This window comes from Gossypium hirsutum, chromosome D11, assembly GCF_007990345.1.
Source record: "Gossypium hirsutum isolate 1008001.06 chromosome D11, Gossypium_hirsutum_v2.1, whole genome shotgun sequence".
In the NCBI taxonomy this organism is placed as follows: Eukaryota; Viridiplantae; Streptophyta; class Magnoliopsida; order Malvales; family Malvaceae; genus Gossypium; species Gossypium hirsutum.
Window position 1 is genome coordinate 10,444,687 of NC_053447.1, and position 14,839 is coordinate 10,459,525.

General features: G+C 32.8%; 2 protein-coding genes and 1 pseudogene across 3 annotated transcripts; all 3 read right to left on the minus strand.

The window, feature by feature from the left end:
* Positions 1-84: 84 nt before the first annotated feature.
* Positions 85-2,562, minus strand: LOC107912299 (putative pentatricopeptide repeat-containing protein At1g02420). 2 transcript variants are annotated; one of them, XM_041106003.1, is made up of 3 exons: positions 762-2,562; positions 509-649; positions 85-343 (listed from the first exon to the last, which is right to left on the minus strand). In XM_041106003.1, exon 1 carries the CDS (start codon positions 2,439-2,441, stop codon positions 906-908), a length of 1,536 nt encoding a protein of 511 aa, XP_040961937.1. In that variant the 5' UTR covers positions 2,442-2,562; the 3' UTR covers positions 85-343; positions 509-649; positions 762-905. The 2 variants fall into 2 exon arrangements, with proteins under 2 accessions (XP_040961937.1, XP_016695893.1); XM_016840404.2 differs by having other exon boundaries at positions 85-649.
* Positions 2,563-3,527: 965 nt separating this feature from the next.
* On the minus strand, positions 3,528-4,416 carry LOC107911465 (pectinesterase inhibitor 5-like; annotated as a pseudogene).
* A 7,164-nt stretch (positions 4,417-11,580) lies between these two features.
* LOC107912304 (galactinol synthase 1) lies at positions 11,581-13,617 on the minus strand. The gene is made up of 4 exons (XM_016840411.2): positions 13,133-13,617; positions 12,480-12,800; positions 12,244-12,378; positions 11,581-12,131 (listed from the first exon to the last, which is right to left on the minus strand). The coding sequence occupies exons 1-4, from the start codon at positions 13,463-13,465 to the stop codon at positions 11,910-11,912; spliced, it is 1,011 nt and encodes a 336-aa protein (XP_016695900.1). The 5' UTR covers positions 13,466-13,617; the 3' UTR covers positions 11,581-11,909.
* Between the last annotated feature and the right edge of the window lie 1,222 nt (positions 13,618-14,839).

Here is a 14,839-nt window from a genome sequence, read left to right on the forward strand (position 1 = left end):
GTGGAAATTTAAGGATAGCAAGCTTCTTGAATGCTTCTTTTAACTCGGCAATAAATGAGAGCCTTTCTTCTTTAGTAAATTATGTAGAAATCTGAACTTTTTTTTACTCAATTTCGATCATACCAAGTTCATGCAAATATCTGAAAATGTGAGGACCTGATCAATTGATGAACAGTTTAAAAGTAGCCGCAGATGACCAGCCTATATCTCAAAGTTATGAACGAGAACCAGAAAATCTGGTGTCATGTATAAAAAAGTAAAGGTAAGATGATGGCTAATTATCCCACTTCGAGAACAGACTACTGAACAAGACCTTTTTATCAGCTTCCAGAAAATAGACCGACTGCAATAACCCACATGAAGGAGCATACTTGTGAAACCCGGAGAGCAAGGAAACAACAGGAAGAGCTAACGAGAAATGATATACTGGAAAAGCTTCAAATGTTGGTTTCTTCACATGCTAGATGCTACCACCATTGAAGAATTCACAGCATGGTATTTGACTCACCTTAATTTGCCAGATCTAAAGTAGATGAAGACTAGAAATTGCTGAATCAACTGCTCCTCCAGAATAAAATTTTATTTAATAGTGGAAATGCCATGTCTGTAGCATCTATCAGAATCGGAACAAACCAATTACCAGATCCACCTATCATCACCGGCATTAACCATAAAAATGATCATTAGAGAAAAAAAACCGTTGACATCATAGTGTAAACCATAGAACTAGATAAAAACAAGTCAAATGGTAGTCCACATACGGTAATCAACTGTGACAATGACCCACGAGCATGAAGAAAAATGTAGGTAGTCTTCACAGCTTTTTCAATCTTCATATGGTGCATCTTCTTGGTTGTTTAGAAAAGCCTCTTTTCGAATATGATTGTACCTCCATGGTTGCTTCATTAGTTAGTTCTGACATGATTAACAGTAAGTGAGTCTAAATCTAATGTTTCTGTATGATTCTGAGAACCTCCAGAGAGTTGGATTGAAGACCCAAAAACAGACATCTTTTCTATCAAGTTCTTAATAGCCTCATGCTTGTTTGCCAATTCCATGAGCACCTTGATCCTCTTGAAAGAAACATTGCTAGGCTTATGACCCTTTTCTATCATCTCCAGGAAGCACTTCTCCGCTTCTACCAGCTTCCCCATATCACAAAGCAGATCAAACAACACATCAGATACCAAAGTATAAGACCCAAAACCCTTCTCCACCATGTCCTTCCACAACCGCAGTGCCATCTCCACTTGTTCATGCTTTCTAAACAACCTAATCAGAAACATACAAGATTGTGTATTAGGCAGGCACCCAGAATACATCATCCTCTGATACAAACTCCATGAGCAACTCAAATCGTTCAACCAATAAAAGACCCTAAAGAACAGATTGTAAGTTGTTGCATTGGGACTTAAACCCTTTCTATCCATTTCATCCATCAAACTATAAGCATCACCCAGCCTCTTCGCAATGGTATAATTTCTAATCGCAGCATTATAGGCTGCAACATCTGGGTAACATCCGTGCTCCTTCATTTCCTTCAAAACATCTCTAGCTTTGTCGGGCTGACCAACCAATCCTAAGCCCCCAATAATGCTCGTATATGTGATCACATCAGGCCAAAGTTCCTCATCTCTCATCTTTTCAACCACCCTGTATGCTTTATCCATTTCTCTACCCTTGCAATACACATCAACCAAACAATTATATGAAACAACATCTGGTTTAACACCCAATTCCTTCATTTCCTCGAAGAAACCCTCGGCTTCCTCTGAGGACTTCCACCCAGACAAAAGTATATTAAAAGTCTGCAAATTTGGCCTAAAATCATGCTTTAAACTATGATAAACATTCCTAGCATCCTTCATACTTTTCTCTTGACACAATGTCCTTAATAATGCATTAAAACAAGATACATCGAATTCAGAAACAAGCTTCTTAAACTTCCAGAAATTCACTACCGTCTCTCTAACAGAACAAACCTTTGCAATTCTAGCTAAAACGACTTGCATAGTTCTAGGGGTTATCAAAGACGGATCTTTTCTCTTAATATCAATTAAAACCTCCCAAATTTTATCAAATCTGCGGCTCCTACCCAGAACATAAAGCATCGTATCCAAAGAAAATGCGGTGTGATAAAACCCTTTTCTATTTCCAGTATAGTTAAAGAACTCAAAAGCTTGCAAAGGATTCCCATGGCTAAACCTGACCCTTTTTAGCACTTTATCGATTAAATCATTAGAGAGAAAAATCCCAGTTGATTTTAAGGATTGGGTCAAGTGTTTTGAAGAGGTGGAGGAAGTTATTACGCAATAGACGGTATCGACGTCGTTGTTTAGGGGAGGGTTGGGATCAGAACAGAAGAATTTAAAGGGAAGAAACGAGAATGGTGAAACGTACCTTGAAACAGATAGCTGAGGGAGAGGGACTCGAATTATCATTGCTTATTTTGGCGATATCTGAATGGTAAGAGTGATGAAAGCGTTTTGCTTTCCTTTTGTGCTAGTGGATCTTGCGGAGAGTGAGGGGAAAGGGGCGTTTCCAAGCCTAAATCAACCAAGTGAAGCACTATTAGAGCTAACACGACGTCGTCTTATGTTATTTGCACCTAACAAGGAAAAAGGATTCTAATTTCTTCAGCTAAATTATGCTTATATGCCTTTTTTTTTTTAATTCGCCTTTTAAATTTTTCTTTAAAAAAATTTAGAGAAATAACTCACTTTTAGAGGGTAAAATTTTTTCAACAGTTTTTTTAAACGTTGGCAAGGTAAAATTTTTAAACCAATTTAAAAAAAATTGATCCAAATAAAAATGCTAAACCTAAGTCTGATCTGACCTGTCCGTATTAAAAAAGTTATATTATTTTTATATAAAAATAAATTTTAAAAAATATAATACATCAAATACACTAAAAATATTAAAATAAAAGTTTTACAAATATTTTTAAAAAGTTTTTATATTTAAATAACACTAAGATAATTGTAACTTAACAAGCAAATGCCTCTAAACTTGTAGCAAAATTAACAGTAAAATAAGAGTTCTACAATATCGTAACAGTAACATGAAAAAAAATTTAGCCAATTTTGAGTTGGACTCATCTAGAGAACAAATCTTATTTTTTGTCCAAACCTATTTTTCAGACCTATAATTTTGCTAAAAGTCTCCCAATTTTCAAGCAAGAATGATAAGTGTAACCAAAACCTCATTTGAAAAAAAAAGAGAGTAAAATATAATAATAAATTCTAAACTATAACATACTAAATATTCCAAAATTATTTATAATCTTACATTGATAAAAATTGGGTAGTTGTGGGTAAGTTAGAAGAAGACATACGGACAGTGGCTCAATCTTAATTTATCCATATTTATAGTAGGGTAAATGGTTTAGCGAAATAATCAGTAATAACATGTATACAAATACTTGAACCACTCTATTTTACAACTACATACATGCAGGAATTTAACCTTTTGAAACAAATGTTAACCACAAAATGTCAAAACTGCTAGATGGGTCATCCATTTTTTAGAAGATTTTAATTTATGGCAGCACATTAATGAGGAACAAAGACCTCTGCTATCTTTCATTCATTTTTGACAAATTATGTTTTAGATCAAGGATCATACGCAATTATAGAAATTAAGGAAGATTACATTTGTTTAGGTTAAGATAATCTACAATTTCTTAGGAATAAGACGGTCAACGGCTAACAAGAAAATCTCTGATAATTTAAAGACTTTCATATCATCCGCGTCAATTGGTGATGTGGCAATAGGACCATTCCTCCGAAATCCATTATGACAATCAATGACTTTGTTAGTTGCAATTCCCATGAAGTTGATGGCGTTTTAGAAGTGGAGCTGAAGCTGCTCTGCAAATTTGTATAAGCCTCGTCGTAATCGGATTCGCATTGCGAGTGGGTCTTTCAAGTTGGGATGAATTCTGGAGATTTGATGGAGGGTGTCCTGAATTTGAATCGCCATAACTTGAATAGAAAGCAAAGCAAGGCGATGCAAGTCTGCTGCGGCTGCGCGAGGGTCATTGCCCACAACTGACATGCAATATTTGTAGTCTTGGGACTGGGACTGTTTGCAGATACCTTCAATTAAGGCACCATAAGCATTGCAGCCAATGGTTAGGAATATTGTGGCCGAACAAGAGAAGAAGGAAGCCATTTCTATTTTACTTTTTTTTTTGTTTTTTTGCTAATGGATACCAAAGAGATTAAGATTGCATTATCATTATATAATGGTTTAATGCTCTTTTTTTGTAATATTGGTTGCATTAATTACCGGAGATAACCAGGAAACCAAAAAACAAACGAAATATAACCAGAGATTTTAGCAAACTCTTCCTTTAGAGTCATTTACCTCTCTCCCAGAATCAATCATGTTATTCCTCGATATTGGGTCAATAGACTTCTTACTTTGTATGTATCACTGCCTAACACAATGTATCAAATCTTCAAAATAATTAATATCAAATTAACACAATAACACCTACATTGTTTATCATTTTTTTTTAACAAAACAACCTTCCATAATACGAAATTAGTTCATGGCATCGCATATGTACACATATATAATAACTAGTTTTATTTTTGGGCAATGCACTATATTAAATTTATAATACCTTTTATAACATTAGTTTTTGTTTAAATTTGTAATAAATTTATTTAAAAATAATTAATAAATTAAAAATTAATGTAATTAAAAAATATTTTTAGAAATATTAATATAATATAAAAATTCCTCATGGTTTAAATATTAATGTTAATATATTAAAATTTAAATAACATTTATCAATAATTTCTTGCATGTTATTTATTATATATTTTGTTAAATTTGCCAATATTCAATTTTTTTTTGTAATTTTATATTTATCTTGGCTCTATTTTAATCAATGAATGTAATTAAATCTTAATACATTTGACAAATATAATTTTAATTTGATAAATATTATTAATATGTGTTTTTTTAAACTATATTTAAGCTTAACAATTTAATTTGATTAATTTTAATATTATAACATTAAAAGTTAATTCTATTAAGTAAAATCTTAAAATAAACTTTATATTTAAATTATAAGAAATTTTAAACAAAAAAACATAAAAAAGTAAGGAGTAAAAGGGTAATTTACCCAAAATGTAAATAAGTGCTTTAAATAAGAGAGTGATGCAAGTAAAAGAAAAACTATAATATGAATATGACTATGTATTTCTTCTTCTTTTTTTAACCTTGTATTATACTCATTCAATTATTAAGTAGTTTTCTAAATGTATCCTAAAAGTAAAAAAAGAAAATAAAAAATATTTCAGAAAGAAACAAGATAATTTAGGGAAAAATCTGAATATGAAAAGAACCATGGACAGAAAAAAAAAGGAACTTTGAATTTTTCTTTTTAAGATTGAAAATTAATGAAATGAAAAGAAAAAAAGAAGAAGTTATAAGATTCATTGTGTGCCACCTTCTTTTCCTATCCAATTCTGTGGTTTATTTGGTGTTTTATTAGTTTTTAGGGTCTTCTCAAAGTTAAAATCAGGTATTTTCATTTTAACTATTTATTTAGAGGTAACAGGTCCCTAAGCTTCAAAACATTTTAATTACACCCAGAATTATTAATGTCCCATTATTAATGGGCACCTTTAGAGCTTACAAGTGATATCATTTAGGTGGGGTTGTTTTGGGGAGATTTGCAGGTAATATGGATTGATGTATATTACGAGGAGCGTTATTGGTACAATATGGATTCATAAATGGTGTTGATAACGCGGTTGCCGTGAACGATTTAGGTGTTGGAGTTGATAATGAAAATTTCACGATGCTGCTTTCTTGCATTGTCTCTTTGAGAGAGATGGTTCAGCTCATTGAAATTCAAAATAAACAAGCAATTACTGAAACTAAATAATTGACGTTTTCTTGGGAATAAGACGATCAGTGGCTATCAAAATAATCTCGGATAGTTTGAAGACCTTCACATCATTTGGCGTCAATTGGGGAAGTGGCAATGGGACCATTCCTCCTAAATCCATTATGACAATCAATAACTAGGTTAGTTCCAATTCTGGTAAAGTTGATGGCGTCGAAATAAGTATTTCTAGAAGGCGCTCTGGAAATTCCCCAATGCCTCGTTGTAATCTGTTTGGCATTCCCGAAGTCGAGTTTGTGCCGGCGGGTCTTTCAGGTCTTGCAGAATTCGGGGGATTTCATCCAGGGTGTCCTGAATTTGAATAAGTAAATGAATATTTTAATTGAGTAAAAAGAATACAAACTAAAATTAGGGTAGCTTTTCAATGCTATTACAAGATTTGACCTATAAATACTGTCTCTCCCATACTAAATCGAAACACATGTTTTTTAATAGATATTTGCTTACCACTGTGCAATGGATGTGGGACACAAAGAAGTAGAAATATGGAAATGTAATTTTATAGATACACTGATGAAACATAATTGATAGACTTTTTAATTTGTACTTAAAAGATTTGGTAATATTTTTTTATTAAAATTAAATCTCAGTTTTTTTAATTAAAATAAAATCATCATAAATTCATACCATACACACTATTAGAGACTTGTGTAATCTTTCCCTAATTTTTAATTTTCAAATTTTATAAATTGGAAACATACCTTTCAAATCAAATTAAACTTTTATAATTTTTTTTCTTTTCTGTCTATGGTTATAAAATACATAATTTTAAACTAAGTAATTATGGCAATAATTTAATAAAAACTAATGGAAATTGGAAAGGTAAATGTTAATAGTTGAATATTATGCACAATTCGTGGATGCGTGGGGATAAAATGAACTTATGAGAAATTAATATGAAGGTTTCAAAGTGTGTATCGGTTCTATTCATCCCCACCTATATTTTAATATGTAAAAGAGTTGTTGGCAAATGAACATTAAGGATACAATACGTTTTGCACTGATGAAAACAGTCAACTGAGCATTTAGCAGAGCATGACAAGAGTATCAATTTCTATAAAAAAACTTATGCAGTAATTATTTATAAAACAGTCTAGGAATATTAGAAAACGGAGGAGAATAAAAGAAAACGTGTTTTTGGTGTATCAAACAAATGAATCTTGATACCTATTTATAGAAATTCTCGTATCTTTCTATAGGGACATAATTATCCTAATGGATAGTCATGTCTTTTACGAAGAAACATAATTTTTCATAAATATCTACTTGAATAATTATGAATTTTTGTTATTAATTAAGTGATATAGTTTTTGGTAACAAGAAACATGCCTCAACACTATAAATAGTGGCAACTCTTTGTTAATAACCAAGTGATATAACTTTTGGACCACTGGTAACTTTTCAATTATAACCATTGAAACATTATAAATATTTTTAAAATATTGTAACATAACCAATAATAGAATTCAAAATTTTATTGCACATTAGTTAAAGAAAACATGAAATTCATGATTTAAAAACCTAATTATCATGAAATTATTTTCTTCTTTTTTAGCAATAGAGTCTATTATATTGATAGAATTTAAATAAAAAAATCAGAAATTTTATAATTATATCTATACAAATGCTAAAATTATGCAATCATATAAGTAGAATTTCAGTTAGGGATGAATAAAGATTATAAAAAAAAATTAGAAACAAAACTTAATGGTAAGAAAAGATGGAAATGGCGAAAATTAAGCAATTACATAATGAAATCTCTTTATGTCTTTGGTTGGACTTAAATAATAATAATCTAATGTCATGGATACAAACTTTCGAATAATTTAATGATAATTTTATAACTTTTTAAAGTTGAATGATCAAAACGTAATCTTACTAATAATATAATGACCTTAAATGTAAGTTAACCTAAATTTCAATAAAATAATAGATAGTTTTATTAAATTAATGAGGGATATCCTTTCCTAATTTTCCTTTTTAAAAGATATTGATTACCGCCCAAACTGAAAGCCATATAAAACTCTTTTAAAACTTTAACTAGAATTTTCACAAAAAAAAAATATAGAATGATTGGGTTACGCTTCGCATTAGGTTAATTATTTATTTGTATTAAATTATAAAATAAAAAATTAAAAGTTAAAATAATCTCAAGTTCTTTATTAACTTTGTAGATTTAATCATTCTTAAGAAATTTTGAAGGATTTTTTTTAAAAGATGTGATAATTATTTTTTTCATTGGAATAATATTTAAAAAAAATTAAAATCAGTTAAAATAATTAATCATATTACCTAATGAAATTATAAAAGAAGAATCAAATTATTTTAAAAAATTAAAGCATATGAATTAAATCGTAAGTTTCACCATAGTATAGAGAACAAAAAGAAACAAAACAAGACAAACTCAAAAGAAATAGAAAGTCACATATCAATTTGTAACTCTTAATGCATTTATATTATTTATAATCACATAATATTTTAATTAAAAATAGACGGTATTAACTATTTAAATTAATTAATAAAAATATTAATTTTGAATATGATAAGAAAAAATTAAAACTAAAATTTAACCTCATCTTGAAAGTGTGAGCCACATGTCAATAGAAAAGATCTTTTAGACTTTCTGTATATATAGTTTAGTTTAGGCTTACAGGATATCCAAATTTATTATTTTCTTTATAATTACCATTAATCCCTTGATGATATGTTAATTGGCCATATTTTTTAATGTAATAATATGTTGTCGTCGACTTGAAAATGAAATGAAAATTGGATGGGAGTCGCCACCGATTTTTGTTGAGGTGTGATCGGATCACCTTGAAAATAATTTTAGGTCTGCGAATTTTGAGAAAATAAGTTCGGGAGTCAGTTAAACACGAGGAAGGGTTAGCACCCTCATGACGCCCAAAATTGGTACCGAATTGATTGTTTAATGTCTTAATGTCAAAATTTTGAAAAGATTTTAAAATACGATCCCTTTTAACTTGAATAAATTGAATAGTAAAACACTCCTATTTCAAAGAAATAAAATGACACACCCAGTGAGTTAGGGCGCCACATTTGTAATCTTCAAAATTAAGTTTATCTTTTAACCTTAAAAACCCATGTATTTGAGAAGGATATTTGATTATTCGGGTCAAATGAGAAAATCAAAACTCAATAAGTTAGGGCTCGATTTCACAAAACTCCTAAATATCAAATATTGCCTTAATTTTCATTCGTTAGAAAAATCCTCGTTTCGAGAAAACAATACGTCATATCCATTACGTTAGGACACCACGTGTCGAATTCTCGAGAATGGGTTTTTACTTGAAATTTGTATGTTTTAAAAAAAATTTCGATTATTTAAATTCAACGAGGAAAATTGAAACCCAATACATTAGGGCTCAATTCTCGAGGATTCCAAATTTCGGGTGTCTCATTATTTTGAAAGTTTTTGAATAAAAATGCTTTTGATATCTAAATGATATGAAACGTAACCCTTTAGGCAAATATAATGCGATAGAATATTAATGTACATTGCGAATTTTTTTATCCCAGATTAAAACGTAATCTAATGAATAATCAATAATCAATAAATAAACCTAAACAAGCATAGCAATAAATATCTCAACCACAAATGTCGAATATCGCTATCAAGATTTGAAGTAAAAACGAACTAATGAATATAAACCTAAGCCAAGTATATAAGTTTTGAAATGATTAAAAAAATGAATGGTATGAAAGGAATGGAAATTGTGAATCAAATAAGCATATACATAAAAATTTTAACATATATAATATATGAAAATTTGAAATAAGTTAAAATGAGGTTTAAAATAAAATAAATATCATGCGAAGTAAATTTTTAGAATGAATGTTTAAAATATTAATATATTCATATATTAAAATAGTACGTATGGGTGGATATAATATAGTAAAGAAAGGGATGAAAAAATAACATGCGATTTGACAAAAAAAACAAAACAATTTTAAAGAGATAAATCCCATTGGATTGCTATATCAATATAAAAATAAAAATAAAAATAAGAGAGTAAATAGATATAAATAAGTGTAGTTATAATATCAATAATAAATAATAATAGTAACAATAAATTTATCAATAATAAAAAAACTGAATAGTGAATTGGGTTAAATCGCAATCAAAATCAAATTAACAGGAAATAAATGGGATTAAACTAAAGTGGAGGGCTATACTGCAATGCGCGAATTACATGGGGAGCCGATTGGGAAATATCCCGCTTCCCCAAAACGCTGCGCAGCAATATGGGTCAAAATGAAGCAAGAGCAAAATGAAATGTGAAATTTGTAAATAAATAAAACTGACATGAAAACACCACAAAGACAGGGGGACCTTATGCGCAAATAGACCAAACGACCAAAATACGCGGATCCTTCCCTCGGGTCGGGTCACCGCGCTGGTCGTACGTCTTTAAACGACGCCGTTTCTTTCGTGGTTAAAAAAACTAAACCCTAATCTGTTAAACATCTTCTAATCTAACAAAACAAAAGAAAAAAAACTAACAGAAAAGAGAGAGTTTCGACGACGAACAACTGGAGGCGTTTACCACCGCTTGGCTTCGATTGCGACGAAACAAGCGACAACAGCAAGCCAGGTAAACTCTCTTCCTTAAACCTCTCATTTTCTGCATTTAGTGTATTCGTGAAGAACCAAAAAAAAGAAAAGAAAGAAAACAGGGAAGAAAAACGAAAAGAAAAAAAGATGAATATACCTCTCGAAACTTCTTTTTGTTTCTTTTTTATTCAAAAAATCCCCTTTTACAATATGCATGTTTGGCTTTTATAGCCAGAAAAATAAAATAAAAGAAAATAAAAATCCCCTGTTTTTTACTGCTATTTTCTTTTCTGGTATTTCTGCTTTTTCCTTGCCTTCTCTGCTTTTTTTTTTGCGTTCGTTTGCTTGTCCTTTGCTTTGCAGGTGTCGTACGAAGACGTGGCGTGGCTCGGCTCGGAGGCGGCTGAGGCTTGGTGCGCGCGAACAAGGAGAGCTGCTGCGGCGCTGGGGCTGGGCAGAGGCTGGAGCGTGTGGAGGCTCGTGGGGCCGAGGGAAAAGCTGCGGCGCTCATGCTGAGTACCTAGGGTTTCTGCAATTAGGTTGGGCTTTGGGCTGAGTGATTTGGGCCTGGAGGGTTAGGCTAGTTGGGCTTAATGGGCTGGGGACATGTATTTGGGTTAGGTCTTTTGATTTAGCGGGCTAGGCTAAATTTTGGTTGTAATTTTGGATTATTTGGGCTCGGTGGGTCTGTAAATGGACATTTGGACTGCTATTAATTTTGTTTGGTTTATTTTTGTTTTTTTATTTGATTTTATATTACGGGCCAGGCAAATTGGCCTATTACATATGTTATTTTATCTAATTTATACATTATTTAATAAAACATATTTTGATATAATAATTTAAAGCTAATTTTATAAAATAAATAAATTATTAATATTATTAGCTAATTAAGCCATTAGTTTATAGGGTTCTTTTTTTTGCCATTCATTAGTTTACAGGTCGACTCTTTCCACGTTCCAGCATGCCCTGAAAAACAGAACTGATTGATGAACAGACCATTTTGCCGACGAAAAATATATGAAAAGGAGAAATGTATATATGGAATTCTTTTTGTGGCAATTTGCATCTGTTGTCGTGATTCACAAACTTTTTGTGGCAATTTTCATTTCTTATGTCACCGTTGCTGAAAATTTAAGACTACAATGACATTTTATCAGCAAGACTTTTTGCCAGAGCCACACAATAAACAAACACCCACTTTGACCCCACACTCGACCTTCATCACCATTCATCAAGTAAAAACAACGCCCTAAATAGTTTTTAAACCCCCTAAAAGCGTTTCACCAATTCCCCAACCCTTGTTTAAAACCACCTTTGTTTTCCACATAGGATCGCCCCTTTCTCGATTCTTACAATATTTCTTTACACCTATGAACTGGTATTTATCGTCGTTACACAACATATTTACGCCGCAGATGGGGCGGCCACGAAATGGACTGCACCAACTTCAGAGAGTGCCACCAGGAACGGTTGCAGGTTCACGGTCTCTGTCCCTCCTTCAGCCGCGCTGGTACGGTAATCAAGTGACTCGTCGTTGTAAATGTCCCACCATTTCTGAACAAGCATCTTAATGTCTTCTCTTTGCATGTTAGCCTCCTTCCCTGTGTACCTCCAAGGCTTAGATCCCTGTTTTTAATCCCATGATTCAGTTATCAAGACCAACACCCAACGCATAATCACACAGTAACACCAAGAAATTGATATGGGAAAGTGAAATAATGAACAACTTAGCACTTACCGCAGCACAGTAGTGAACAACTTTCACTTTTTCAAGCTCCACATTCTCGGGATGACGCCATAACATGGCGAGAACAAGGTTGTAAATTAAAGGAATCGGCTTGTAAATGTCCTTAAAGAACATTTTCAAAAAGTCCTGCAATAGACAGAATGTCAAAATCATTATTGTTTAACCCCACATACACTCATTTTTCTTAAATTTTTTAAATCATAAACAGCTTCCAATTCAAGACTTACCTGCTCCGCAAATGGGGTAGGTTGTGTGATTTTGAGAGTCTTCAAGAGAGATTCATAAGTCACAAGGCTGGGCTCAAACACGAACATGCCAGCATTGAAGTAAAGTGAAGGGGGATTTCCCATCTCGGCGGGCCACTTCACCTTGTCAGGGCATTGTTGGCAGTAACCGATCCTGTATTGTGGGGTGTGGCTCCATGTTTTCTCACAGAAGCAATCCATTACTGCGTAGAAATGCCCATCAGGCAGATCAAACAGGTGATCGATGTTGTCGTATACCTGAATGTCGCCGTCCAAGTATATCATTTTACTGTACTCCACGAACTGCACGCATGAAATTAACACCCCCACTTTATTGAAATGATTAATTTAGATTAAACGTAAACCAACAACAAATCATTGTAACTAAGCTCGGAATCTCAAAATGTAAGTAGGCCTTAAATGACACTCTCAGCCATCAATCAGATCCAACAGTCCTTATCAAATAAGGGGTAATCTCGGAAAAAACAAAGGATTTTCATGGCAGCTCTAGAAAGTTGAAACGTCATGCAAAGATTAGGCAAGCCAAAATACAAGACATTCATGAGAGTCCGCCACGTGTATAATTGAAACCAGAAAATTAGCCACGTGTAATAGTTAAAAAACAACTTACGTACCTCCCAAATACGAAGCTTGGAGTAATTGATGACGTAATAGGCCATGGCGAACTGGGTCTGGTTCTCAGGCGGGTAAACTGGTTCGATCTCTCGGACGATACAACCCTGGTTCTCCAGGATCCGCCTATGCTCCTCAGGCACGTCGGGTAAAACGGCAACCACTAAAGGGTACGCCGATTTCACTTTCCTTAACCCTTTGGCTAACCCTACAACGCCTTTCACGTAGTCCCCATTTCCGGCCAAGAACGTAACATATGCACGATTACGCAAACTGACTTGTTTAGCGAAAACGTTTGTTTTATCACTGGGTTGAACCAATTCAGGGGGGGCCATGGAAATGTAGCTTGCTAGGGAAGGGGCGAGGACAAGGAAGAAATGGTTAAAATAGGAGGAGTGAAGAGAGCAAGATTTTAGGGACTGCCTTTGCTGAGGTCTTTTTTCTTTGAAACAATGGGGATGGTGGGTGCTGTTTAAATAGAACCTCGCCTCTGAACCTAGACGGTAAATGGAAAAGAATATTTTATGTTACGGGTACAGTAATGTAGGAAAGTGCACCGTACACGTGCATTAAGATGATCCAACGGTAGGAGTATTGGTTCCCAGAAAGTTCTGTATAGTTGCCCATATTAGCTCTACTTTGTTGCAAATTGCATTGGAAGGCGCTAGAAGGTCTTTGTTTATTAGAGGTTAAGTTTTAATCACAGTGATTCGGTGCAAATGTAGGGGGTCTCGGTTTTGTGGCTTAAATCGAATCTTAGACCTGTCTATGGGTCAAGTGGCCCGGCCCGATGGCCCGTCCGAAATATGGGAGGGTTCGGATAAAAATATAGGCTCAAAATATGGGATTGGGAAAAAAATAATGCCCGTTTAAAAAAAGGGCTGGGCCTTGGGCACCACTTTTTTAATCCGAGCCCGGCCCGGCCCAATCCGAATATAATAAATATTTTTTTTATTTTTATTTTTAAATTTTAAAATATTTTTTTTTATTTTTTATTTTTAAAATAACTTTTTAATGTTTATTTTAAAAATAGGCCGGACTGAACCGGGCTCGGACTTATGATATTTTTCCAGGCCGGGTCTGAGCAAAATTTCAGACCCATATTTTGGGCCAGGCCCATGGACAGTTCTAGACATGATGATGTTAATAAAAAAACAAATGAAAGTATCGATGGTCATGATCATATGCAAAGATGGTTTTAATTATTTGGTGGCTAAAAATTAGAAATGTAAGATTTAGTGTCTCTTTGGTGATAAACTAAAATTTCTGACCATAAATTAAAACAACAAATACTGATATTGTAAGTATTGGGACACTGTATAGTATCGAAGATGGTGCCACTGCCATATATGGGCCCAGAATGAAGGCTTTAAAACTTGGAAGTGGAACTGGAACCACAAATACTGATATTGTAAGTATTGGGACAGTGTAACTTTGTTTTATGTATATTTGAAGTTAATAAGTATATATTTTATTTTTCCGATTAGCAGAGAGAGAGAGAGAGATTTAAGGTTTTAACTCTTTAAAGAAATAGATGTAATTTTTGTGTTTTTTTTAACATTGAAGATAAAATACTATCTCTATAAAATTTATAACCATAATAATTTATTTGGCCTTCCAACTTTATAAAAAAAAATCATTTTAGCATTTCATTTAATTTTTCATCTTTTTCAGCCCTTAAACTTATTCTTTTGTCAAGTCACCCCAAA

Bases quoted from the DNA above. Each gene is read 5' to 3' on its own strand.
- LOC107912304 (XM_016840411.2), bottom strand. From the start codon at position 13,465: ATGGCCCCCCCTGAATTGGTTCAACCCAGTGATAAAACAAACGTTTTC. The intron at 12,379-12,479 runs GTAAGTCTTGAA...TGTCTATTGCAG, and splicing joins CTACCCCATTTGCGGAGCAG to GACTTTTTGAAAATGTTCTT. The intron at 12,132-12,243 runs GTAAGTGCTAAG...GATTAAAAACAG, and splicing joins TTGTTCACTACTGTGCTGCG to GGATCTAAGCCTTGGAGGTA.
- LOC107912299 (XM_041106003.1), bottom strand. From the start codon at position 2,441: ATGATAATTCGAGTCCCTCTCCCTCAGCTATCTGTTTCAAGGTACGTT.